This window comes from Mytilus galloprovincialis, unplaced genomic scaffold (genome assembly GCF_965363235.1).
Source record: "Mytilus galloprovincialis unplaced genomic scaffold, xbMytGall1.hap1.1 HAP1_SCAFFOLD_40, whole genome shotgun sequence".
Taxonomy (NCBI): Eukaryota; Metazoa; Mollusca; class Bivalvia; order Mytilida; family Mytilidae; genus Mytilus; species Mytilus galloprovincialis.
This window is the reverse complement of record NW_027467989.1, coordinates 39239-65285: the sequence shown is the minus strand read 5'-3', so window position 1 is coordinate 65285 and position 26047 is coordinate 39239. Positions and strand designations below refer to the sequence as shown.

The window sequence follows — 26047 nt, the reverse complement described above, 5'->3', positions numbered from 1 at the left end:
ACCCTTCCGGAGCACCTGAGATCACCCCTAGTTTTTGTTGGGGTTCGTGTTGTTTATTCTTTAGTTTTCTATGTTGTGTCATGTGTACTATTGTTTTTCTGTTTGTCTTTTTCATTTTTAGCCATGGCGTTGTCAGTTTGTTTTAGATTTATGAGTTTGATTGTCCCTTTGGTGTCTTTCGTCCCTCTTTTATAATGTAATTTGAAAAAAAATATACCTCATATGGTCCGGCCCGTTAATAACCAAATGAGTATTATACTCATATGGTCCGACCATACGCGTATGGTCGGACCATATGAGTATACGCATATGGTCATGACCATACACGTATGGTCAAAATACTCATATGGTCCGGAATATATATAATGAACGCATTTCTAACCCTTTTGAAACCATAAAGCACATGCATATGTATAAAGAAAATTGCAAAAGATTTATATTTTTTTTATTAGATACTATAATCAATAACAGATAAGAATAACAATACATTAAATCATTCGAAAACTGTTCATCTCAAAATGTTTAAATGTTCAATAAATGTTCAATACTGTTCAATCACACAATTGACCACTGAGCGTTTTTCAGCTCTATTGTTGCTTATCTATTCTCTATATGAGCAATCTCATATTTGATTATTGTTTTTACATATTTTAATTCCAGTGAAATATAATTTAATTAGAGCCGGCTAAATAGCAAATTTGCTATTTTGCCGCTGCCAGTCAAATAGCCACTGCCTTTTTTTTTACTATACATTCAATTTTTACTTGAGATCAACAATGTTAATTTTAGAACTGTATTTTCTTCAATTTAAGAACCTTGCTAAACTGCAAAAAAGATATGTTTTAGGAAAACAAAGTTCTCAATCACAACTTCGAAGATATTTATAAATATCTTGATCTTGGACTACTTGGTATTTTTTGCAATTTATTTTAATCTTTATATGATAATGTACTCCAAAGGTTAGTTTTATTTATAGACGAGATTAAAAAATGCAGAAGAATATAAGCTCTCTAAATATAAAAATGCTGTATATTATATTCCCATGAAGCATTTAAAATAAGAAAAGCAAAACCTGAACCTCGTTGGCATTTTGACTGTCCCTCTGGTATCTTTCGTCCCTCTTTTTTAGATATCCATGATTTATCCTTATTCTGTACATGGGATTTGAAAACTGACATGTATTCTTTTAACTTGCGAAAACCAAGAAAATGCTTATTTGGGCCCTTTTTGGCCCCTAATTCCTAAACTGTTGGGACCAAAACTTACAAAAACAATCCAAACCTTTCTTTTATGGTCATAAACCTAGTGTTTAAATTGCATAGATTTCTATTTACTTAAACTAAAGTTATAGTGCGAAAACCAAAAGTATTCGGACGACGACGACGACAACGCCAACCTGATACCAATATACGACCAAAAAATTAAAATTTTTGCGGTCGTATAAAAAAGTTAAAGCACTTTACCCATCTTGGTCGTTGGGTCCAAACAACCTTAGGTAATTCCCTATCATTTGTACTTATTGTTGACAAAGCTGTGCCGTAGGGAATTTTTGATAAATTAAAGTTGGAAGGTGGTAACACTACCCAAACTTTAAACCTTATAAAACCTTACCCACCTTGGTCCCATCATTTGAACTAAGTGTGGACAAAACCTTTCCCGATGGGATTTTTTTTTATGCATTGCAGAATAAAGGAGGTTGTTTCACCCTACCATAACTTTGGAACTCAACTAAAATAGTCCCACCTTTTACCACCTAGGGATTCGGGTCAAAGCAACCTTAGGCAATTGGCTATTATTGGTACCGTGTGTGGATAAAAGCTTAGCATAAGGTTGTCTTAAACACATTTCATTTACCAAAAACTTCTCATTTCCTCTTGCTAAACTGCATCTGCTATGCTTCTTTAATATGTACACATGTATGAATTTAAATGAAAATTTAATTCACTTATTTTCATTCTTCTAAATAATCAAAATTTGTACATTTGTATTCATTGAAATGTATACTAAAGTAATTCAACAGTATAACCAAAATCATATATAAAATAGTGTATAATGTTGCAAAGCATGAGCCAATAAAAAACAGTATTATGCCTGCACAATTTCTACTTTCAGAATGATAAAACAGAAAAAACTATATTGACAATCCTGTGTATTGTTAGCTTAATTTTGTTGTAAAATTTAATATAGAAAATGTGGAAAAATGATGCAAATTTTACAGATCATAACTATAAAAGAACATTTTTGCTGTAAAATTAGTCAGTTGGCATTTCAACAACCAGGAGTATAGTTTCGTCATTTGATCGAAATAATTTGTTTAATACTCCCGGACAGTTCGCTGATTTGAATTTCATTATTTCTCAAAAGATCACAATTTGAAGTTCGTTCGTCGTCATTTGAACGCATTTTCGTCACAATTGATATAAATTGTCATCAAAAAACTTTGGACATTTCCATTTAAAAAATGACTTGAAATAAGTTCCTGTACTTTACATGATTAAACATATTTATCCTTGTCAACACAAATCACAAAAAAAAAAATCACAGACACTGGATTTCTAATAGTATTTCTTTGTCTTTGGTGTCAATGAGGTTGCACAGGTTGAACATTAGAGCAACAAAAACTTTTTTTTTGTTCACTATAGCACTTGTTGTAAAAACATGAGATTGAATAAGATGCATGGTTGTCTTCTTTGAACAATTAAGTCAAGTATAATTCAATATGTGGAAGACGATCTAGATGATTGAGATAATGAAACAACCACTGCCTATTAGTATAAAACACAGTTGTCAGTGAATGCCTCGTACATGAGAGAGACTATGATCATGATGATATGATGGGATGTATACTGTTACAATCATCTAGATTTGGATATTCCTGAAATGAAAAAAAAATATATTTGAAGAAGTATTGCAACTTTAGTTATAGCTAAAAATGGCAAAGTTTACTTAAAACTACTAATTAATAAGCAGGTTGTCTGATTCATTTGAAAATGTCAGGGCAGACAGATCTTGTCCTGATTAACAATATTACTCCATGTCAGATTTGATGTAAATGCTTTGGTTTCAGAGATATAAGCCAAATCTACATTTTACCCTTATGTTCTATTTTTAGCTATGGAGGCCATTTTGGTTATATCTTTTAAACACTTTACTCCAATGATGATTGTGGCCAAGTTTGGTTAAGTTTGGCCCAGTAGTTTCAGAGATTTTTGTAAAAGTTCAGGCTAGGTGAGCTAAAAATAGCCAAATAATTTTGATGAGAGAAACCTGTGTTCAAAACCCATAACAATAAGTTTGTTTCACTTTTTTGTCATAATTCAATAAGATGTATCACCTCAAAGATTAAATGAACCTGTCAAAACGTGGAAGTCGTCAAGTTAAAGTTAAAATAATTTGGAATTTTCTTGTTTCATAAATAATAAAAAAAACAAAAATCTTCCTTTTGGATAACAAATAGTTATCAAAGGTACCAGGATTATAATTAAGTACGCCAGACGCGCGTTTCGTCTACATAACACTCATCAGTGATGCTCATATTAAAATATTTATAAAGCCAAACAAGTACAAAGTTGAATAGCATTGAGGATCCAAAATTCCATTATTGATATTCAAACAGGAATGCATGACAACTGATGAATTCCAGGAAGACAACTATGAGGATCTGTTTGTGAAATGACAATATAATGTTGTCTTTGTCTGTAGACAAAACTTGGATGAGGATACCATACATTTTTTGTTTATAACCGTTGAGTAATTAAATTTCAAGGATAACAAATTTAAGAAATGATGACAAAATAGCATACCACTCATATTGTTAGAAATGTGAAAGATATTTTTTTTTTACATATTTGTGGTCTTGAAAGATATTTTTTACTTTTTTTTCCTACCGACCAACCTGACTTTTTAATGTGAAAAATATGTAAACCAGCAAAATTGAAAAACCCTGGCCTAACAGAAAATACATACAAAATTACACTGACATTTGTATAATATAGACATATATTTGAGAACAAGATTTATAAAGTAAATATCAAACTTTAAATGAATTTATAAAAAAAACCATTTTGACTATTTATTTTTTCTGATAATTCCATAATTATAGAATAAATACTTACTTCACTTCTGTTGTCCATAGAGGTCAACATTTTATTAAAATCAATAACAAGGTTATTGAAAGATGGTCGCCCTGATGGATTCTCATGCCAACAGGACTGCATCGTTTTATTAATTATTTCTGAAGCATATGGAGGTCTGCCAATTCTATGACCTTCTTTTAAAAGTTCAAATAATCTTTCCACAGGTACAGATGGATAAGGATTCCCTCCGAGTGTAAATATCTCCCACAACAATACTCCATAGGACCAACTATGAAAAAAAGATTAAAATTGTAAAGAACAAGGATTAATATATTTATGAATAAATTTAAATTACTTAGTGAATCAAAATATGCTTTTATTTCAACCATCTTTGCAATTTATTTTTACTTGAAGCAAGGTCCTACAAAAATCAGTCATCATAAAGTATCTGTAAGGCCTTTTTTGGGGGAAAATATTACTGCTGTAGAACCTGTGATATAAATTCGTTAAGGTGGTACCCAACACTTTAACTCAAATTAATTTGGCTCCTTTAATTTTCTTAAAATGTTGACAAAGTATTTACTTTGACCCTTTGACAAAAATATAAAAATTTCAAAAAGTTTGAACCAACCGTTTGATCAGAAAAAATTACACTGGTTATATAGCAGTTTGACAAACACTTATTTTGATCATTGAGAAGCTTAATACTCCCTTATGATGCCCCTCATGGGGGGTCCTAGTAATCACATAATCACCATTTTTTTGCCAATATAATCACATAATCATTAAATATTTGCTTATCGTTAGTAATCAAATAATCATAAACTAAAAATACAGTCCTAGGTAATCAAATAATCATGAAATATTTGGCTTAATAATCAAATAATCATTAAAAAAACGGCCAAGTAATCACATAATCAAAAACCCCATGAGGGCCCTCCCTTATGAACACAACGTCATTAAAACGTTCTGCTGATTTTACAGAGTTATCTCCCTGTAGTGTTAGGTACCATCTTAAGATGATATACAGGCATACATGTCAAGTGACATGATATTCGCGTGTAATACACGCTTTTTTAACAGTTTACACACGAGGATTTTGTCACTTGCGTGCATTGTACAGTACAATATGAAACAAGTTGAATTAAACTATAGTAGCAGTCTTTTGACCTTTGTTTTCGTAAGACTTAATTTCCAGAACATCTACATCATGTTTCTTATAAATGCTAACACAAATTCTTTATAGAATATGGAATCATTTTACTGTTTGTTCAAATCTTTCAGTATTTTAAGCTATAAAATAAAATCCTCTGTTCAAAACAGTTCTCTTTTTTATGTTTTTATTAATATCCAATAATGGCACTTTTCCCTAGTTAATTAAGATTGGAGTTGAGTGCACCTACACAAGGGTGCAATCAACATTTTTTTTCTCTATGACATCATATTTTAGGGACTATGCATGAGTGACCCTTAGTGGTGGAAGGATTAATAAAGATACTTGTATAAAACTAGATATCACTGAAATCAGAATGATCCCTAGTTTATAATGAAATAAAAAAAAAGCGACTTTTAATATATTAAAATAATTTCATCCAAAGAACATTGGGAGGGGGGGGGGGGGGGCTTAAAAAAAACTGAAATCAGGTCATGCACACACCTAGGAAGACCTGATTGATGTCTTTTGGGGTATTGGTGGCAGAGTGCTCTATAGTAGTCAAAAAAATAACAAACCAGATGCCCCGCAGGGCGCAGCTGTATACTACCGCAGAGTCAAACCTTGAAAAGTTGGCGCAAGTATGGACACAACATAAAAGCTTGGTACAGCTCTGAATTTGGATTGTGATTAAATAGTTGACACAATATAGGTTTCTGACACGAATGAATGTGGTCTATGAACTTAAACATAAAAACTTAAAAATTTCAAATTGGACATTTAAAAACCAATTATGCCCAAATTGGCACCTCAATCAACCAGATGCTCCGAAGGGGGCAGCTTTATACGACAGCAGAGGTTGAACCCTGAACGGTTGGGGCAAGTATGGACACAACATAAAAGCTTGATACAGCTCTGAATTTGGATTGTGATTAAATAGTTGACACAATATAGGTTTCTGACACAGAATGAATGTGGTCTAACAACTCAAACATAAAAACTTAAAAATTTCAAATTGGACATTTAAAAACCTATTATGGTCCAATATCCAAAATCTAAATATATGGTTAGATTCAGCATATCATAAAACCCCAAGAATTAAATCTTTGATGAAACCAAATCATGTTCAATTTTAGATCCCTTTAATTAGACCTCAATGTGGACCAATTTGATAACCAGGTCCAAATATTAACCAGATGCTCCGCAGGGCGCAGCTTTATACGACCGCATAGGTTGAACCCTGAACGGTCGGGGTAAGTATGGACACAACATTTAAGCTGGATTCAGCTCTAAATTTGGATTGTGATTAAATAGTTGACACAGCATAGGTTTTGGACACAGAATGAATGTAGTCTAATGAACTTAAAATAATTTTTTTGTCTTTGAGCAATCACTATGCTGTTGAATATTAATCCTCTCAAAAAAATGGTTGAAGAAATTTTCTTTTTATTTATGAAATCTGAAATGAGAAAAATTAACCCCCCCCACCACCACCATTTTTTTTCACATCCCCCTTTCCCTTTTTTCAAAACTGATCTCAATTCAAATTTCTAATGGAGTTTGAAACAATAACTACTCATTTAAATACATCATAAAATATTAAAATGTAACAAAAAGTGCTTGTTATCACTGAATGGTAAAGAGTGTTTTAATTTATCAGTTGGTAGTAAAAGTGAATATACATTGTGCATTGTATAAAACAATGATTTAAGTTGATTCAACTACTATTCTGGACAAAGAAAGATAACTCCAATCAATTGAAAATTTCTTGCTATTGCACAATATTGTGCAATTAGATATTTCTTGCTATTGCGCAATACTGTGCAATTGAAAATATTTGCTATTGCACAATACTGTGCAATTGAAGATTTCTTGCTATTGCACAATACTGTGCAATTGAACATTTTTTGCTATTGCACAATACTGTGCAATTGAAGATTTCTTGCTATTGCTGAATACTGTGCAATTGAAAATTTCTTGCTATTGCACAATACTTAATATAATAATTTTGGATCCTGATTTGAACCAACTTGTAAACTGGGCCCATAATCAAAAATCTATGTACATGATTAAATTCAGCATATCAAAAAAGCCAAAGAATTCAATTTTTATTAAAATCAAACTTAGTTTAATTTTGGACCCTTTGGTATTTAATGTAGACCAATTTGAAAACGGGACTAAAAATTAAGAATCTACATACACAGTTAGATTTGGCATATCAAAGAACCCCAATTATTCAATTTTTGATGAAATCAAACAAAGTTTTATTTTGGACCCCGATTTAAACCAACTTGAAAACTGGGCCAATAATCAAAAATCTAAGTACATTTTTAGATTCAGCATATCAAAGAACCCCAAGGATTCAATTTTTGTTAAAATCAAACTAAGTTTAATTTTGGACCCTTTGGACCTTAATGTAGACCAATTGGAAAACGGGACCAAAAATTAAGAATCTACATACACAGTTAGATCAGGCATATCAAAGAACCCCAATTATTCAATTTTTGATGAAATCAAACAAAGTTCAATTTTGGACCCTTTGGGCCCCTTATTCCTAAAAACCTGTTGGGACCAAAACTCCCAAAATCAAACCCAACCTTCCTTTTATGGTCATAAACCTTGTGTTTAAATTTCAAAGATTTCTATTTACTTATACTAAAGTTATGGTGCGAAAACCAAGAATAATGCTTACTTGGGCCCTTTTTGGCCCCTTATTCCTAATCTGTTCAGACCTCAACTCCCAAAATCAATCCCAACCTTTCTTTTGTGGTCATAAACCTTGTGTTTAAATTTCATTGATTTCTATTCACTTATACTAAAGTTATTGTGCGAAAACCAAGAATAATGCTTATTTGGGCCCTTTTTTGGCCCCTAATTCCTAAAATTTTGGGACCAAAACTCCCAAAATCAATCTCAACCTTCCTTTTGTGGTCATAAACCTTGTGTCAAAATTTCATAGATTTCTATTTACTGAAACTAAAGTTATAGTGCGAAAACCAAGAAAATGCTTATTTGGGCCCTTTTTGGCCCCTAATTCCTAAAATTTTGGGACCAAAACTCCCAAAATCAATCTCAACCTTCCTTTTGTGGTTATAAACGTTGTTTTAAAATTTCATAGATTTCTATTCACTTTTAGTAAAGTTAGAGTGCGAAAACTAAAAGTATTCGGACGACGACGACGACGACGCAGGACGACGACGCCAACGTGATAGCAATATACGGTCGTATAAAAATCTAAATACATGGTTAGATTCAGCATATTGAAGAACCCCATACATTCAATTTTTGTTGAAATCAAACAAAGTTTAATTTTTGACCCTTTGGTCAAAGGCTGTTCCAATAGATAAACCATCTAACATCATAGTACTATCTTACTACACCATAAAAAAACAATTATACCAAGGATGTTTCAATAGATAAACCATCTTACATCATATAATTATATTACTACACCATAAAAACCAATTATACCAAGCATGTTTCAATAGATATACCATAAAAAATCGTAGTACTATCTCACTAAACAATAAAAACCAATTATACCAAGCATGTTCCAATAGATAGACCATCTAACATCATAGTACTATCTTACTACACAATAAAAAGTAATTATACCAAGCAGGTTTTAATAGATAGACCATCTAACATCATAGTACTATCTTACTACACCATAAAAACCAATTATACCAAGGATGTTTCAATAGATAGCCCATCTTACATTATAGTACTATCTTAAGCTTACTACACAATAAAAACCAATTATACCAAGGATGTTTCAATAGATAAACCATCTAACATCATATAATTATATTACTACACCATAAAAACCAAATATACCAAACATGTTTCAATAGATAGACCATCTTACATGATAGTACAATCTTACTAAACAATAAAATCCAAATATACCAAGCATGTTTCAATAGATATACCATATAAAATCGTAGTACTATCGCGCTACACAAAAAAAAACCAATTACATCAAGCATGGTTCAATAGATAGCCCATCTAACATTAAAGTACTATCTTACTACACCACAAGAGTGCACACACTGAAATGTCTCGCCTTCTTTACTAATTCCTGATACTATCTTGATAGACCTAAATATAAAGCTTTATTACAACTGTCACATAAACTCAACATTAACCAAGAAAAGGAAACATTTATCAATCAACCATGAAAATGAGGCCAAGGTCAGATGAACCATGCCAGGCAGACATGTACAGCTAACAATTTTTCAATACAACAAATATAGTTGACTTATTGCTTATAAATAAAGAAAAACAGACCACAACACACAAACACTTAAAACTTAGCAATGGACCGTGAAAATGAGGTCAAAGTCAAATTAAACCAGCCTAACCAACATAAAGATCATAAAATATGTCCATACACCAAATATAGTTGACCTAATGCATAAAGTATTAGATAAATAGACCAAAACTAAAAACTTAACTTTGACCACTGAACCATTAAAAAAAAGGTCAAGGTCAGATGACACCTGTCAGCTAGACATCTACACCTTACAATCATTCCATACACCAATTATAGTAGACCTATTGCATATAGTATAAGAAAAACAGAGCAAAACACAAAAACTTAACTATAACCACTGAACCATGAAAAAATGAGGTCAAGGTCAGATGACACCTGTCAGCTAGACATGTACACCTTACAATCATTCCATACACCAATTATAGTAGACCTATTGCATATAGTATAAGAAAAACAGACCAAAACACAAAAACTTAACTATAACCACTGAACCATGAAAATGAGGTCAAGGTCAGATGACACCTGTCAGCTAGACATGTACACCTTACAATCATCCATACACCAATTATAGTAGACCTATTGCATATAGTATAAGAAAAACAGACCAAAACACAAAAACTTAACTATAACCACTGAACCATGAAAATGAGGTCAAGGTCAGATGACACCTGCCAGTTGGACATGTACACCTTACAGTCCTTCCATACACCGAATATACTAGACCTATTGCTTATAGTATTGAAAACGGGACCAAAAATTAAGAATCTACATACACAGTTAGATTTGGCATATCAAAGAACCCCAATTATTCAATTTTTGATGAAATCAAACAGAGTTTAATTTTGGACCCTTTGGGCCCTTTATTCCTAAACTGTTGGGACCAAAACTCCCAAAATCAATACCAGCCTTCTTTTTATGGTCATAAACCTTATGTTTAAATTTCATAAATTTCTATTTATAAATACTAAAGTTATGGTGCAAAAACCAAGAAAAATGCTTATTTGGGTCCCTTTTTGGCCCCTAATTTCTAAACTGTTGGGACCTTAACTCCCAAAATCAATCCCAACCTTTCTTTTGTGGTCATAAACCTTGTATCAACATTTCATAGATTTCTATTTACTTAAACTAAAGTTATAGTGCGAAAACCAAGAAAATGCTTATTTGGGCCCTTTTTGGCCCCTAATTCCTAAAATATTGGGACCAAAACTGCCAAAATCAATCCCAACCTTCCTTTTGTGGTCATAAACCTTGTGTTAAAATTTCATAGATTTCTATTTACTTTTAGTAAAGTAAGAGTGCGAAAACTAAAAGTATTCGGACGACGACGACGACGACGACGACGACGACGCAGACGACGACGCCAACGTGATAGCAATATACGACGAAATTTTTTTCAAATTTTGCGGTCGTATAAAAATTTTAAAAAATCTTGATTTATTAAAACAGGGGACAATATTAGAAATTTCATCTAACATTTTGATCCTAGTTTTATTAATTTCTGAACATGTTATGATAAAATGAAATTCATCTTCCACCTCTTTATGGCATAAAGGACATATTCTATTTTCTAAAGCTGTTTTGTTGTATCTACCGCGATCAACAGCCAACATACTATAATTACTTATTCCTATTTTAGCATAATTTTTTGTAACATTTTTATCTAAATTCAATATAAGGTACTTTTCTAGTTCATACTTTACTTTAAATTTTCTGTAGGTTCTTAGTTTATTTCCATTTATTGAATTATCATCATTAAAGAGACAATTTCTCCAAAATATAATGTAAATTCCATTGAGCTTCTTCACGACGGCTAAAAGTAATCGTTTTTTTAGAGAAGAACCTACTACCACTTCATCAACAGACCACAGCTCACGTGGGGCTCTTGCTTCGTGGCTTATTCTACTATGCACACTAACAATTTGAAACAAAAGGGTTCTCATTTTATAATGAAGTTTGATGTCTTAATAGCTATTGTAGAATGAAGAACAGCAATCGAAAGGTAGTTAAACATTAATGTATGCTAGAAGATATGTTTCAGGTATTTGTCGAACCTGGGACACATGTCGTAGAAAGCTCGCTACAAGGATAGGGCGGCGACTTCGGTGGCGGCGTTATCTACCTGCCTAAAAGCTTTATATTTTAGAAAGTGGAAGACCTGGAAGCTTCATACTTTGTATATAGATACCTCATGTTACGAAGTTCCCGTCTGTCACATGTCCATTGTCCTTGGCCTCATTTTTATGGTTGTGTGACGACTTGAAAATAGTTAAGATTTTTTTTTAATGTTAATTTCTCTCCTATTAAGAGTACTAGTAATATGAGTAATATGATAACTATATTTGGTATGTGCGTACCTTGCAAGATCCTCATGCCCGTCAGACAGATTTCACTTGACCTCAACCTCATTTTTTGATCAGGGAACAAGGTTAAGTTTTGGTGGTCAAGTCCATATCTTAGATACTCTAAGAAATAGGTCTTGTATATTCGGTGTATGGAAGGACTGTCAGGTGTACATGCCCAACTGACAGGTGTTATCTGACCTTGACCTCATTTTCTTGGTTTAATGGTTATAATTAAGTTTTTGTGTTTTGGTCTGTTTTTCTTAATCTGTTTGCAATAGGTTTACTATATTTGATGTATGGAATGATTGTAAGGTGTACATGTCTAGCTGGCAGGTGTCAATTGGCCTTGAACTCATTTTCATGGTTCAGTGGTTACAGTTAAGTGTTTTGAGTTTTGGTCTTTTTTTCTATTACTATATGCAATAGGTCAACGGATTTGGCTATACTTCTTGGACCTTTTGGATTATAGCTCTTCATCTTTTATATAAGCTTTTGATTTCAAATATTTTGGCCACGAGCATCACTGAAGAGACATGTTTTGTCGAAATGCGCATCTGGTGCAAGAAAATTGGTACCGTTAATATTATTATTTGTTGTATGCAAATATATCATTATGTATTTGTCATTATCGCTATTTTGTGCATTTTGCCTTTGATCTTTTTTTGTGATAATTTTTCAGTTCGTGCTACTTGCTTGAGAAGGAAAATTATAGCTAAAAACTAAGCAGGCACGTGGCGTTGCTAGAATAGCTATAAACAGATTATCATTGGTCATCTCAACTCGATTGCCTTTCTCGATTTCGCCGTCCCGGTTCAAGCGAGAAAATCAATCTCGTTGAGATGATCAACGATATTCTAAATAAAGTCTCGCAGGTTTAATTGACTTTGATCTCATTTTCACGGTTCATTGCTCAGGTTAATTTTTTGTGTTTTGGTCAATTTTTCTTAAACTATAAGCAATAGGTCAACAATACTTGTTGTATAGAAGAATTATAAGCTCCAATTTGATTTCATTCAACAAATTAATTCATGACCTGCATGTATACGCTTAGAACACGGCAACGTAACAAATGGTGAATATTTATCATCCGTGTAATTTGGTCATAAGGATATTTGCAAACTTTCAACGGATTGCCAATGAGACAACTATTCACAAAAGACCAAAATGACACAGACATTATCAACTATAGGTCACCGTACGTAAGAGTTCATAAAATACAAATATTCCGCGTGGAACACCTCCTTTTGCTTCCTCTATTTTCACCCTTTGGATGGGACCTTCAAATTTAATTTTGCTTTCTAACCGATAAATGCATATACAAATCATGATGCATTTTTTATGTGTACTTTAAGGGCCCTTGATTGGAACAATATTCTTCTTTTTTTCTATCATAGAAATTACAATAAAACTTTCCAACAGGCTGTGTCTACTTAACGTTAACATTAATTGGTACTCGTTTCCCCTGATACATGTTAGACTGAGTCCTTTCGCCTGTAGAGTCTGTTCATCAGAAGTTCACAAAACTGTCAACGTTGCTATTACAAAAGGAGTGATTACATTAATTCAAAATCCATGACCCAAAATTTTTTACAAATGTAGTTTATGTCATAAAACATGAAGAAACAAATTTGGAAACAAGGTGTATAGATGTGAACAAATTTAATGTGAAACTAGTGTACATTACATTAAACCAAAGGTAAACATGTTTACTGTACACTGCGTATGGTGTGAACATGGCCTTATGTTCTAGTGGTGTCCACAGTTGAAGATGCAAGTAGATATAGACGAATGACACATGGCCTTCAAAGCCTCTAGTTCATCTTATATATATAATCATCTGCATGACTCCATTTAAAAAAAAACAAATTGTCGAAAAATCCATTCCCCTTTTTTTCAAGTCAAATGGTCTTCCCTAACTTCTAGACTAGAAAAGTTGTTTGAAAATTTGAATTTGGTTCTACGTAATAAGTGCTTATTCAAAAATTACAAATTTATCTTAATCCATAAATTCATTGTGTATATAAATAAGTTCATTCAACTTCAATAAATATAGTTTATATGTATAAGCTTATTCAAAGAAAAATAATGATATAATAATAAACTGGCATCAATTAAATGTAAAATGTTTTTGTACAATGTATAAACAGAATAGATTTGCATAAGTTATCATGTTGACTGAAGTGTATAAGTCCATGAAATGGAAATGCATCTACATAATAAACACATAAATGAAAATTACAATTTTTCATCACAGCTACACCAAAAAAGTTCTTGCCAGCTTATGCTATCTCAAATATTCCGACAACAAAAATCTACCTAAATTCAGGAAAATATCTCATGTCATTCAAATGTTATTAAAATTATTGAACTTAATATATACTTATCTAAGTCCAGTATGTTACATTTTAAAATTGATTATGATTCTATAATGTGTTTTCAAAAATAAATATATCATTCAGTGGTTGTTAATTGCAGGCTTATTTACTTATGAGTTTGTTACTAAATTTTACCAAATCTTGACTTTGATAAAAAAAAAAATCAACACAGAGCATGTGGATCACTTTACAGATGATTTGTTGTATTAAATTTATTCTTTAAGAAACATTTTTTCTACTAGTATTTACCTATCAGTGAATGTTTGATTTTTGTTTCCCACTCCATTTGCACTGCAAGGTTGATGAAATTGAAACAAGAGGCCTGGTAGATATTGGAAAATATCAGTGAATTAGTGTTTAGAAGCCAATAATTCAAAAATAGTAAAGGGGAATACACCTTTGTCTACATTGTCAGTATAAAAAGTATATATCATACCAAAAAGCAACATCACAAAAATACTGAACTCAAGAGGAAAATCTAATCAGAAAGTCCATAATCACATGGCAAAATCAAATGACAAAACGCATCAAAAACGAATGGACAAGAACTGTCATATTCCTGACTTGGTACAGGCATTTTCAAATATAGAAAATGGTTTGTCGTCAATAAACAACATAAAAAAATGCAAAAATCGGTGTTCCTTAAAATTACATTATAGGGGCAGCAACCAAACAATGTGTTGTTACGTTTGTAGATAATCTTGACCTGAAAAACAATTTTATCCTATGTCAGAAATGCTCTAAACTCTATTTCTTTGTTAGGTTGTGTAAGAGGGTGAGAGCGAGTTGCTTATTTGATTTTTTTTCACATAAACACATTAATTGTGCGTTTAAATTGAGAATAAGGACATCAGGATGAAAGAAAACAGGTTTTAAAAGTCTGCTAAATACATTTATGTTGTCAAAACGCTCCAGATTACACATATACATATGACTTCTTATGAGAAACACAATTTCTATAACTTGACAATCAAACTCAAATAATAAAACCACATGAAAAGTTATAATAAATTAAATAAAGATTTGTCATGTGTTCAATCAAACAAAAGACTTAATATAACAATGTATAAGATGAACTGCAAAGGAAGCATAAAAATGTGTGATCCAATAGTCTTAAATAAATATATCTCAAATGCAAGTAACTCAAAAATTCATTCGATAGGAATACCACATGTAAAAATATAAATACATCTTTGTATTAACACAGACTGAAGTATTGATTTATGCTAAAATAAGACCTCACCTAATATGGCTAACACACTTACATTGATTTTTAAAAGTTGCTGCCTATTAATTTAAACCTACAATCATTCTTCAGATTATATGAGAATTGGTTACAGCCAACTTCAGTCATCAATTTTCAAGAAAGAGGATTCAGGCCATGTGGACAAAACAACATGCATACGAAAAGTCGAGTATCGATATCGAATCTACATTGGTCTTCTAGATACTAGATTAGTCCATGTTGATTTTATTAAGTTTAAGATACAATTTCTTGGTAGTGTAGATTTATTTCATTGTCCTGCTCACAAGCAAACTTAAAACTCACAGTAAAACCCAGTAAGATAATATAATTGAAAAAATTAAAACATTTTTTACTTCCATTAGTAAAATTCAATACATTTGTTTCGAGTTTACACTATTCAAGATGGTTTGCACTTGTTGATAGACCTAAAAGCAAAAAGTGCATACATAATTAACTTAAATTTCTGTATTTGTAAAAAACATGACAGAAGACACCATGTTCTTCATTTAGAAAAAGTTTAAGGAATGAATTAAACATTCTTCTTTTAAAAAATTGCACATTTCTTTAAAAATCTAGGCAGATAGTTTTCTGCTACAATCCAACATGGCAGACACCATTTGATATAGCTTAAGCAAATAAACAAAATAGAGTGGACATAATGTGTTTGTGGTAGGTTTTAAATTTTGGATTTTTATATACTCAGATATGATTGGTAATAATATTAATTTTGTAATCAGGAATGCATTTGACACAAGTTCTTCATTGACAAGATCATGAAGATATAATCCTTATTTCACAAAATGGGTGCATTCTTTCAATAATTGGAACAAATAATTTTAAACAATGACTAACTTGTGAAATTTAACCAATACATTTAAAAAAAGACTGCATTTGACATCTTTTCACATATATTATTAAAATAGTAGTCACAGTACTAATTGATATTTTAGTCTGCAAACATGATTCATTCATTAGTTGTTGCTGCAATTAATTGGAAACTAGCTTGCAGTAACTGTGAGTACTCATAGATCAGTACTTTATGTCTCTAGTGTTTTAGTTTAATTTTGTGATGATGTTAAACCACTGTCCTGGCTTAGAGGAGGGTTGAACCCTGTTCAAATTCAGGAGACTTTAATTCCGAGGTTATGTTTTTTTTACTGTCTCAAGGTAACAAGACTGTAATTCAGTGGTTGCACTTGTCTAATACATATGTTTCTGGTTATTGTTTGGTTTTACTTTTTATCAGATTAGGGTCTTTCATAGCTTGCTTTCAACTATGGATTTCTATTTACTTAAACTAAAGTTATAGTGCGAATACCAAGAAAATGCTTATTTGGGCCTTTTTTGGCCCCTAATTCTTAAAATCTTGGGACCAAAACTCCCAAAATCAATCCCAACCTTCCTTTTGTGGTCATAAACCTTGTGTTTAAATTTCATTGATTTCTATTTACTTATACTAAAGTTATTGTGCGAAAACGAAGATTAATGCTTATTTGGGCCCTTTTTTGGCCCCTTATTCCTAAAATCTTGGGACCAAAACTCCCAAAATCACTCCAACCTTCCTTTTGTGGTCATAAACCTTGTGTTAAAATTTCATAGATTTCTATTCACTGTTACTAAAGTTAGAGTGCGAAAACTAAAAGTATTCAGACGATGACGAAGATGACAATTTCAATGTTGACATTATTTTCCTTTTAATTAGTGAAAACGCCTAGTTCATTATCTTCGCTAGCCAAAGGTTACCATCAACACCCGTTCTCTTCACCCTTGGTGGATTGAGTCAAGATTTGTGATAACAATGTTGCGCCATCTATTGGAAGATTAAAGTCACACCCATTCCAAATACATTATTCTTGACCAATGGTAGAACTTGAACTCTTCAATTTGGAGGTAAAAACATGTAGATTCTACACACTTGGTAAAGCCGGAAACGAAAAATATATGTCAACATTCATGCATTTGTGCATGAGACATACACACAGGAACTTCTAATAGTTGATTAAAAACCTTCAAGTTGTCAATTAATATTTTCATATGTTTAGGGATGTAAAGACTTGTTGCACAATAAACATGTGGCAACTGTTTACAAACACGTCTTACATTTACACGTGTTCATGTTATAGGCGCTTTTTGATTGGATGCAGCGAGTTTCGACTGCAACCAATAACAAGAGGCTGTCACAACGACAGCAAACCAGATTTATTAGCATTTATTTGTGTCCTGGCAATATCACAAGAACCATTACTGATGATTGGTGAAAGTGAAAATCGTCAATATCAAATTTGACCTCTATTTTGTCATCAGTATCAGCATATTAAAATTTGAAAAGCTTAGATTGAATGGTTTGTGAGTAAATGCAACAACGTGAATGGAAACACCATTTTACGATCTTTCAAGAGCCATAACTCTTGAACGGTAAAAGTCAAAATCGTCATTATTGAACTTGAACTCTATTTTGTCATCAGTAACAACATATTAAAATTTGAAAAGCTTTGGTTGAATGGTTCATGAGTTAGTGCACGGACAACATTTGATTGCCGCCCGCCTGCCCACCCCCGAGCATCCCCAAATCAATAACCGACATTTTTGTCACAAAAATCCGGTTAAAAATCCTTACCTTGTGTTTCCGAAATTTTATCCGCCAAGGGTGAAGAGAACGGGTAACCCTTGGCAAGCGAAGATGCTAGTTCATGGCCTACCATCTATAGATAAGGGATTAAATTGAAGGTCACATGAATACACTGAAATAGTTCGACTTATTCACTTGCAAGTGAATAACTTGTCAGTGAAAATGGTGATGTTTCTTAGCTTATATTTACAAATTTAAACAAAAACAGCTGCTTATACCTAGTTATTATTTCACTATTTCATTTTTGTTATTAAATGATTGAAAAAAAATAAAAATCATATTTTTGCCCCTTTCATGAAGTTTTTAATTAGCAGGCTGTGGTTCATTTTATCCCAGTATCTAAATACATTACCACTTTTAAATCATCTATCTATACAAATTCTAATGTGAAGCAAATATCAATGAATATTTTATCATATAATGTGCACTAATTGTTTAATCTCATTATTGACTGAATCAAACTATTTCTATCATCTTTTACAAGGATATCTTTTGACTCTGAATAATATATAGTTGCTCTGTGCTTATCAACTTCTTTCATATCTGCAACACCAGGTCCTAGGCTACGAACATGGTTTAAACTTATATGGAGTAATGTAAAATATATCTAAAATAAAAAAGTAATTCATTGTAAACTAAATTTGATTTTATAGCCTTAGAAGCAACAAGCATTCCAAGAGTGTTGTATGGGAATACATATTCCTCACTGTATAAATGGAACAAAATCATTTTCAAAACGCTCTACTGGATCTATATAACTTGTCATGGTGCAAACTTTTTTAACAAACACCAAGTCAATATTTTCAGGACCAATGAAAAAAGGTGTGGAAACTAATTATTTGACTGAATTTTTCCACGGCCAATAACTCGGCACAAGATCATTAGACAGTGAAAACAGTGTACCTGATCTGTAACCTGTCTCTTTAAAACTACATAAACCTATTATCAAATAAATATCTTAAAGCATGACCAAGAAGAGGCTCTAAAGAGCCTGTGTTGCTCACTTAAGTCTATGGGTATATCAATCATAAAGCACGCTCTCCAACATGTCAGCCATGTTTGTTGTTTTTTTAAGTAAATACATTAATGATGCATGCGATGATTGTGGCCAAGTTTGGTTAAAATTTGTCTTAGTAGTTTCAGAGAAGATTTTTATAAAAGAAGACAAAAATTTGAAAAATATGTTAGCATGAATACTTCTCAAACTTACAACCATTCTAAACATCAAATATAGTAGACCTATTGCATACAGTATAAGAAAAACAGACCAAAACACAACCAGATGCTCAGCAGGGCGCAGCTTTATACGACCGCAGAGGTTGAACCCTGAATGGTTGGGGCAAGTATGGACACAACATTCAAGCTGGATTCAGCTCTAAAGGAGTGTGTTCGATAAGGTCCTAAAATGGCCCACTTTTTTAGCGTAAATTTCAAATTCGGATTTATTGACCAATATCACGATAAATTATAGCTAATACATTGACTAGATAGGATATAAGCCATTTTGTTTATAATTTTACGTTTCTGCGTTTCATTATGACGTCACAAGTTGTACTCGTATTGATTTTTCACGACAAAATCAATGAAAATGGGTAAATTTCCAAAGATTATTTGACAGGAAACATAGAACGCATACGTCGACAACAAAGATCTTTTAAAATAATGTTTGTGAAGACATTTAACATGTCTTATTTGAATATTAGGCTTGTCGACGCCTGCTCTATGTTTCCTGGTCCTTTATTTGGTTGAAATCCTGCTGATTTTGTCAAATTTCACCAAAATTCCTTATCTTGACCGTTTTCGAATGTAAAAATCGTTGTGTTAGAATTAAACTTTGACAAAAACAGCTCTGTTTAACTTTTTCACATGTCTTTAAGGCAACTTAAAACAATTATTGTCTTGTAACCATGAACTTTATCATTGGGGCCAAATATGGCACTTACCGAACTTACTCCTTTGGATTGTGATTAAATAGTTGACACAGCATAGGTATTCCTAATCTTTGTCGGTTTCCTAAACGTAGAAAAGCTTTTATCAGCTGGCTCCTCTCCCTTGCCTTTAATATATCATAAGGTCCAATGAAATGCAGAGTAGCTTTGTCTTCTGGACCTAATTTATCTTTGATATGATTACAATACCTGGGTGATGTAGACAGGCATGTTATCAGTATCTGAAAAGAAAAATCAGTTATACTTAATTAGTATACCACTAGAAAGTTACTTGTTACCTGCCCAAGAGATGGTATAAAAGACACTTTAAAGTTCTGATATTTGTGAATATAGCACACTGGAAAAAAAGTAGAAGTACCCAGTGATCTTGCTCCACAAAAATGATACCCCTCCCCCTTGCAAAGTCCATGATTTGCTAAGGGGAAACCCTAAAAATAATTTTAATAAAAAAATTAAAGAACCTCACATACCCCACACCCCCACATTGTCACTTAACAAACAAAATCTCACCAGATTCCTAAGTTCAAAGACTCATAACTCTACAAAAGTCAACTGATAAAAATTTTCTTGTGGATATGCACAATTAACATATAATGTCCTCATAAACTACAAAGTTTCAACTGTTGCAGTAGTATAATTGGGCCAAAAAAGTTCTAAGGGGCATAACTCCTACAATAAAAATTGAATCGTAATTTCCTGCCGATATGCACATCTACATAGTAAGTCCTTATTATCTACAAAGTTTCATGAAATTCTGTTGTGTGGTTTCAGAGAAGTTGGGATGACAAACTGTTGCAGTAGTATATTTTGGCCAAAATTCTAAGTTAAAGGGGCATAACTCCTACAAAAAAAAATTCGTAATTTCCTGTCGATATGCACATCTACATAGTAAGTCCTTATTATCTACAAAGTTTCATGAAATTCTGTTGTGTGGTTTCAGAGAAGTTGGGATGACAAACTGTTGCAGTAGTATATTTTGGCCAAAATTTTAAGTTAAAGGGGCATAACTTCTACAAAAAAAAAAATCGTAATTTCCTGTCGATATGCACATCTACATAGTAAGTCCTTATTATCTACAAAGTTTCATGAAATTCTGTTGTGTGGTTTCAGAGAAGTTGGGATGACAAACTGTTGCAGTAGTATATTTTGGCCAAAATTCTAAGTTAAAGGGGCATAACTCCTACAAAAAAAAATTCGTAATTTCCTGTCGATATGCACATCTACATAGTAAGTCCTTATTATCTACAAAGTTTCATGAAATTCTGTTGTGTGGTTTCAGAGAAGTTGGGATGACAAACTGTTGCAGTAGTATATTTTGGCCAAAATTTTAAGTTAAAGGGGCATAACTTCTACAAAAAAAAAAATCGTAATTTCCTGTCGATATGCACATCTACATAGTAAGTCCTTATTATCTACAAAGTTTCATGAAATTCTGTTGTGTGGTTTCAGAGAAGTTGGGATGACAAACTGTTGCAGTAGTATATTTTGGCCAAAATTCTAAGTAAAAGGGGCATAGCTGCTACAAAAAAAAAAAATCGTAATTTCCTGTCGATATGCACATGTACATAGTAAGTCCTTATTATCTACAAAGTTTCATGAAATTCTGTTGTGTGGTTTCAGAGAAGTTGGGATGACAAACTGTTGCAGTAGTATATTTTGGCCAAAATTCTAAGTTAAAGGGGCATAACTCCTACAAAAAAAAATCGTAATTTGCTGTCGATATGCACATCTACATAGTAAGTCCTTATTTGTTGTGTGGGGTATAATAAACTGCTGACACAGAGAAATGTCTTGCTGTCAGCAGAAAATTCTGAAAAAGACAATTTGAGGGACAGCAGCATTGACAATTAATACGAAGTCGCTAGACCATGACATCGGGGCAGGGCATCCAAATAACTAAACTGATTTGTACTGATAGTAATGCAATTTTATAGAAAATATCATTTATCTATCAAAAGGGATCATTAATTTTACTGGACTGAAAGTATTGATCATTTAAGAGTTGATCGAAACATTTTAATCAATAAGCTATATATTAACATTACCTTTGTCTCATGGAGCAAAAGGCCAAGACATTGTTTTATGAAGCAAGAATTGCCTAGTCCAATGATCAGCTGTCCAACATGTTGGCTAAATCCTCTTATCTTTGATGGATCCATAGTTTGAAGTGTCTCCTTATCAATAGCCTCTGGTTTTTGTCTAGTATCATGAATCTTTTGATCAACTAATGAATCATTGGTTGAAACTTTAACCTAAGAACAAGGAAAACCATATAGGACCCACTAATTCATAATTAATAACTACTGTACATTCAGAAATTATTGCAAGGTTTCTTTATACAAATAATTTGACTGGTTTAATATCGCAATAATAACTAGAGGCTCTTAAGAGCCGGTGTTGCTCACCTTGGTCTATGTGTTGCAGTGCATATTAAACATAGGACACTCTACATTTTTTAAGACAAGAATAGAATTCATGACAAAACTCTCTGTTTTTGTGTCAGTGACTTGTTTGTAGAACTTACTTTACTAAACATTCTTGCTTACAGTTATCTCTATCTATAATGAGCTTGGCCCAGTAGTTTCAGAGCAGAAAATTTTTGTAGAAGATTAACTCCTGAAGTGGTCAATTGACAATTTTGATCATGGTGACTTATTTGTAGAGCTTACTTTGCTGTTTACAGTTTATCTCTTTCTATTATAATATTCAAGGTTATAACCAATAAACTGCTTCGCTGAGCGCAGCTGGATACGCCCCCAGAGGTCCAACCCTGAACAGTTGGGGCAAAAATGGACACAATATTCAAGCTTGATACAGGTCTGAATTTGGATTGTAATTAAATATTTGACATATTATAGGTTTCTGAATAAATGTAGCCAAAGAACTTGGAATTGGTTATATGAATAAAACCCCAAAACTCGGAAACGGTAATTCTGAAATTTATAAAAAATGAAAGGGAGCTCACGTCAATAGATATAAACAATTCACCAAAGTTTCATGCATATTGGTTAAAGTTTTTTTGAGTTAATGTCCGACATGTTGACGAAGGACTGACGGACAGACGGTCAACGGTATACCATAATACGACCCGTAAACGGGCATATAAAAACTGCAAAATTTCCTTAAAATTAACAATTCAGGGGCAGCAACCCAACAACAGGTTGTCTGATGCATTTGAAAATTTCAGGGCAGAAAGATTTGTACCTGATGAACAATTTTACTCCTTCTCAGATTTGCTCTAAATGCTTTAGTTTCAGATATATAAGCCAAAAACTGCATTTTACCACCAGGTTCTATTTTTAGCCATGGCAGCCATCTTGGTCAATGGGTGTAGTCATCAGATACATTTTTTAAAGAAGATACCCTAAGCATAATTTAGGCCAAGTTTGGTTTAATTTGGCACAGTAGTTTCAGAGGAGATTTTTGTAAAAGACTACAATAAAATGCTCCGCTGGGCGCAGCTTGATACGACCGCAGAGGTCGAACCCTGAACAGTTGGGGCAAGTATGGACACAACATTCAAGCTTGATACAGCACTGAATTTGGATTGTGATTAAATATTTGACATAGCATAGGTTTCTGACACAGAATGTGCTCTAAGAACTAAAAAATTTTTTAATTTACCTATTCAAACCATATCATTATCATTTGCTTTTATATATAAATCAGAAATAACCAATTTAAAATGGAAAATTTTAAAGTAAAAAAAAGTAAAAAAAAATCCCCCCCCCCTTATTTTGTGAACCCCCTTATGATTCATCACCCCCAAACTCAATCCCAGCCTTCCCTTTGTGGTATGGTACCTTGCAGTACAATTTCATAGAGATCTATACACCTGAACACAAGTTATTGTCTGGAAACTAGAAAAATGCTTGTTTTTTTGGCCCCTTTTTGGCCCCATATTCCTAAACATTTAAAGCAATTACCCCCAAACTCAAACCCAGCTTTCCCTTTGTGATATGGAACCTTGTAGTACAATTTCATAAAGATCCATACACTTACACACAAGTTATTGTCCTGACTCTAGAAAAATTCTTGTTTTTTTACCCTTTTTGGCCCCTAATTTCTAAAATTTTGAAGCAATTACCCCCAAAATCAATCCCAGCCTTCCCTTTGTGGTATGGTACCTTGCAGTATTATTTCAGAGAGATCCATAACTTGAACACAAGTTATTGTCTGGAAACTAGGAAAATGCTTATTTTTGGCCCCCTTTTCTTAAACATTTGGGCAATTACCCCCAAACTCAATTCCAGCTTTCCCTTTGTGATATGGAACCTTGTAGTACAATTTCAGAAAGATCCATAGACTTACACACAAGTTATTGTCATGAAACTAGAAAAATGCTTGTTTTTTGCCCCTTTTTTGGCCCCTAATTCCTAAAATTTTGAGGCAATTACCCCCAAAATCAATCCAAACATTCCCTTTGTGATATGGAACCTTCCAGTACAATTTCAGAGAGATACATACACTTGCACAAGTTATTGTCTGGAAACTAGAAAAATGCTTATTTTTGGCCCATTTTTGGCCCCTTATTCCTAAACGTTTTGGGAAATTACCCCCAAACTCAATTCCAGCTTTCCCTTTGTAATATGGACCCTTGCAGTACAATTTCAGAAAGATCCATACACTTACACACAAGTTATTGTCATGAAACTAGAAAAATGCTTGTTTTTTGCCCCTTTTTTAGCCCCTAATTCCTAAAATTTTAAGGCAATTACCCCCAAAATCAATCCAAACATTCCCTTTGTGATATGGAACCTTTTGGTACAATTTCAAGAGAGATCCATACACTAACACACAAGTTATGTCAGGGAGTTACAAAAATGCTTATTTTTGGCCCCTAATTCCTTAACTGTTGGTACCATAATCCCCAAAATCAATCCCAACCTTCCTTTTGTGGTATTGAACCTTATGGTAAAATTTCATAGAGATCCATTCACTTAAACTAAAGTTAGAGTGCGAAAACCAATCGGTCTTCGGACGACGACGACGTCATACCAATATATATATATATATATACGACCACAAATTTTTTTTGCGGTCGTATAAAAATTTACGAAAAATTGTGAAAAAATGACTTTAAAGGGCAATAACTCTTTTTGGGGTGAATTGACAATTTTTGTCATGTTTGACTTATTTGTAGAGCTTACTTTCATGACTTTGCTGAACAATTTTTCTGTTTACAGTTTATCTCTATCTATCAGTCAGGGGCGTTACTTAAACAAGTTATTTTTTTTAATTACCTAATATATAAGTAATTTTTTATTTTAAAAATAATAAAATTACTTAATAGAGTTATTTTAATTTTCAATAGAAACATAGACTAAATGTAGTTTTCATGATTTTTAAAACACCATTTTATATGATAAAATAAAGAATTTATCAGATTTGAGAGGAGTATAGAGATAAAGGGTTACTTTGAAAATAATGACAAAAATATTATTTGAATAAGTTATTTTTAACATTTTTGAAAAAAAATAGCAATTACACTTACCTATTAAAGGCACATAATTGAATTAGGTTACAAATTATAAATAACTTCAGGTCTTAATTAATTCACAAGTATCAATCTATTTATATCAGTCTACCTTCAAGATTTTAGAGGAAAATGATAATTTAATAGTCCCAAGAGACCAATCTTTGACCCAGAAGCGTCGTTATGAAAGATAAGTGCATTGGAAAGTTAATTAGTGTTTCTGAAGAATTAGTTTTTATATATCAAGGGAAAAATAACCAGATAACTGTGAAAATTATTTAAAGCTAGTAAAATCTGTATTCTTAAACACCTATAAAAATAATATTTAGAAAAATAACTTATATAAGTTATATTTAAATTAGCCTCGTTTTCAACATTACTTGTATAGGTAATTTTAATTGTTACTTGTTTAAGTAATGGCCCTGACTGATCTATTATAATATTCAAGATAATAACCAAAAACTGCAAAATTTCCTTAAAATTACAAATTCAGAGGCAGCAACCCAACAACGGATTGTCTGATGC

The 26047-nt window shown here is 32.4% G+C and overlaps 2 protein-coding genes across 3 annotated transcripts in view; both read right to left on the bottom strand.

The window, feature by feature from the left end:
- Nucleotides 1-428: 428 nt before the first annotated feature.
- LOC143059896 (fibroblast growth factor receptor 4-like) lies at nt 429-13449 on the bottom strand. Its single transcript, XM_076233491.1, has 3 exons — nt 11691-13449; nt 4116-4365; nt 429-2875 (listed from the first exon to the last, which is right to left on the bottom strand). Exons 1-3 carry the CDS (start codon nt 11693-11695, stop codon nt 2822-2824), a joined length of 309 nt encoding a protein of 102 aa, XP_076089606.1. The 5' UTR covers nt 11696-13449; the 3' UTR covers nt 429-2821.
- A 1445-nt stretch (nt 13450-14894) lies between these two features.
- LOC143059893 (uncharacterized) overlaps nt 14895-26047 on the bottom strand; it is a 28636-nt gene continuing 17483 nt past the window's right edge. For both annotated transcript variants that reach the window (XR_012973659.1, XM_076233482.1), the window contains 2 exons: nt 22092-22298; nt 14895-20267 (listed from right to left, as the gene is read on the bottom strand). Coding sequence is in view for 1 of the 2 variants with exons in the window: in XM_076233482.1 (XP_076089597.1) it covers nt 20046-20267; nt 22092-22298 (429 nt within the window). In the remaining variant the exon portion in view is untranslated. The remainder of the gene's footprint in view (nt 20268-22091; nt 22299-26047) is intronic.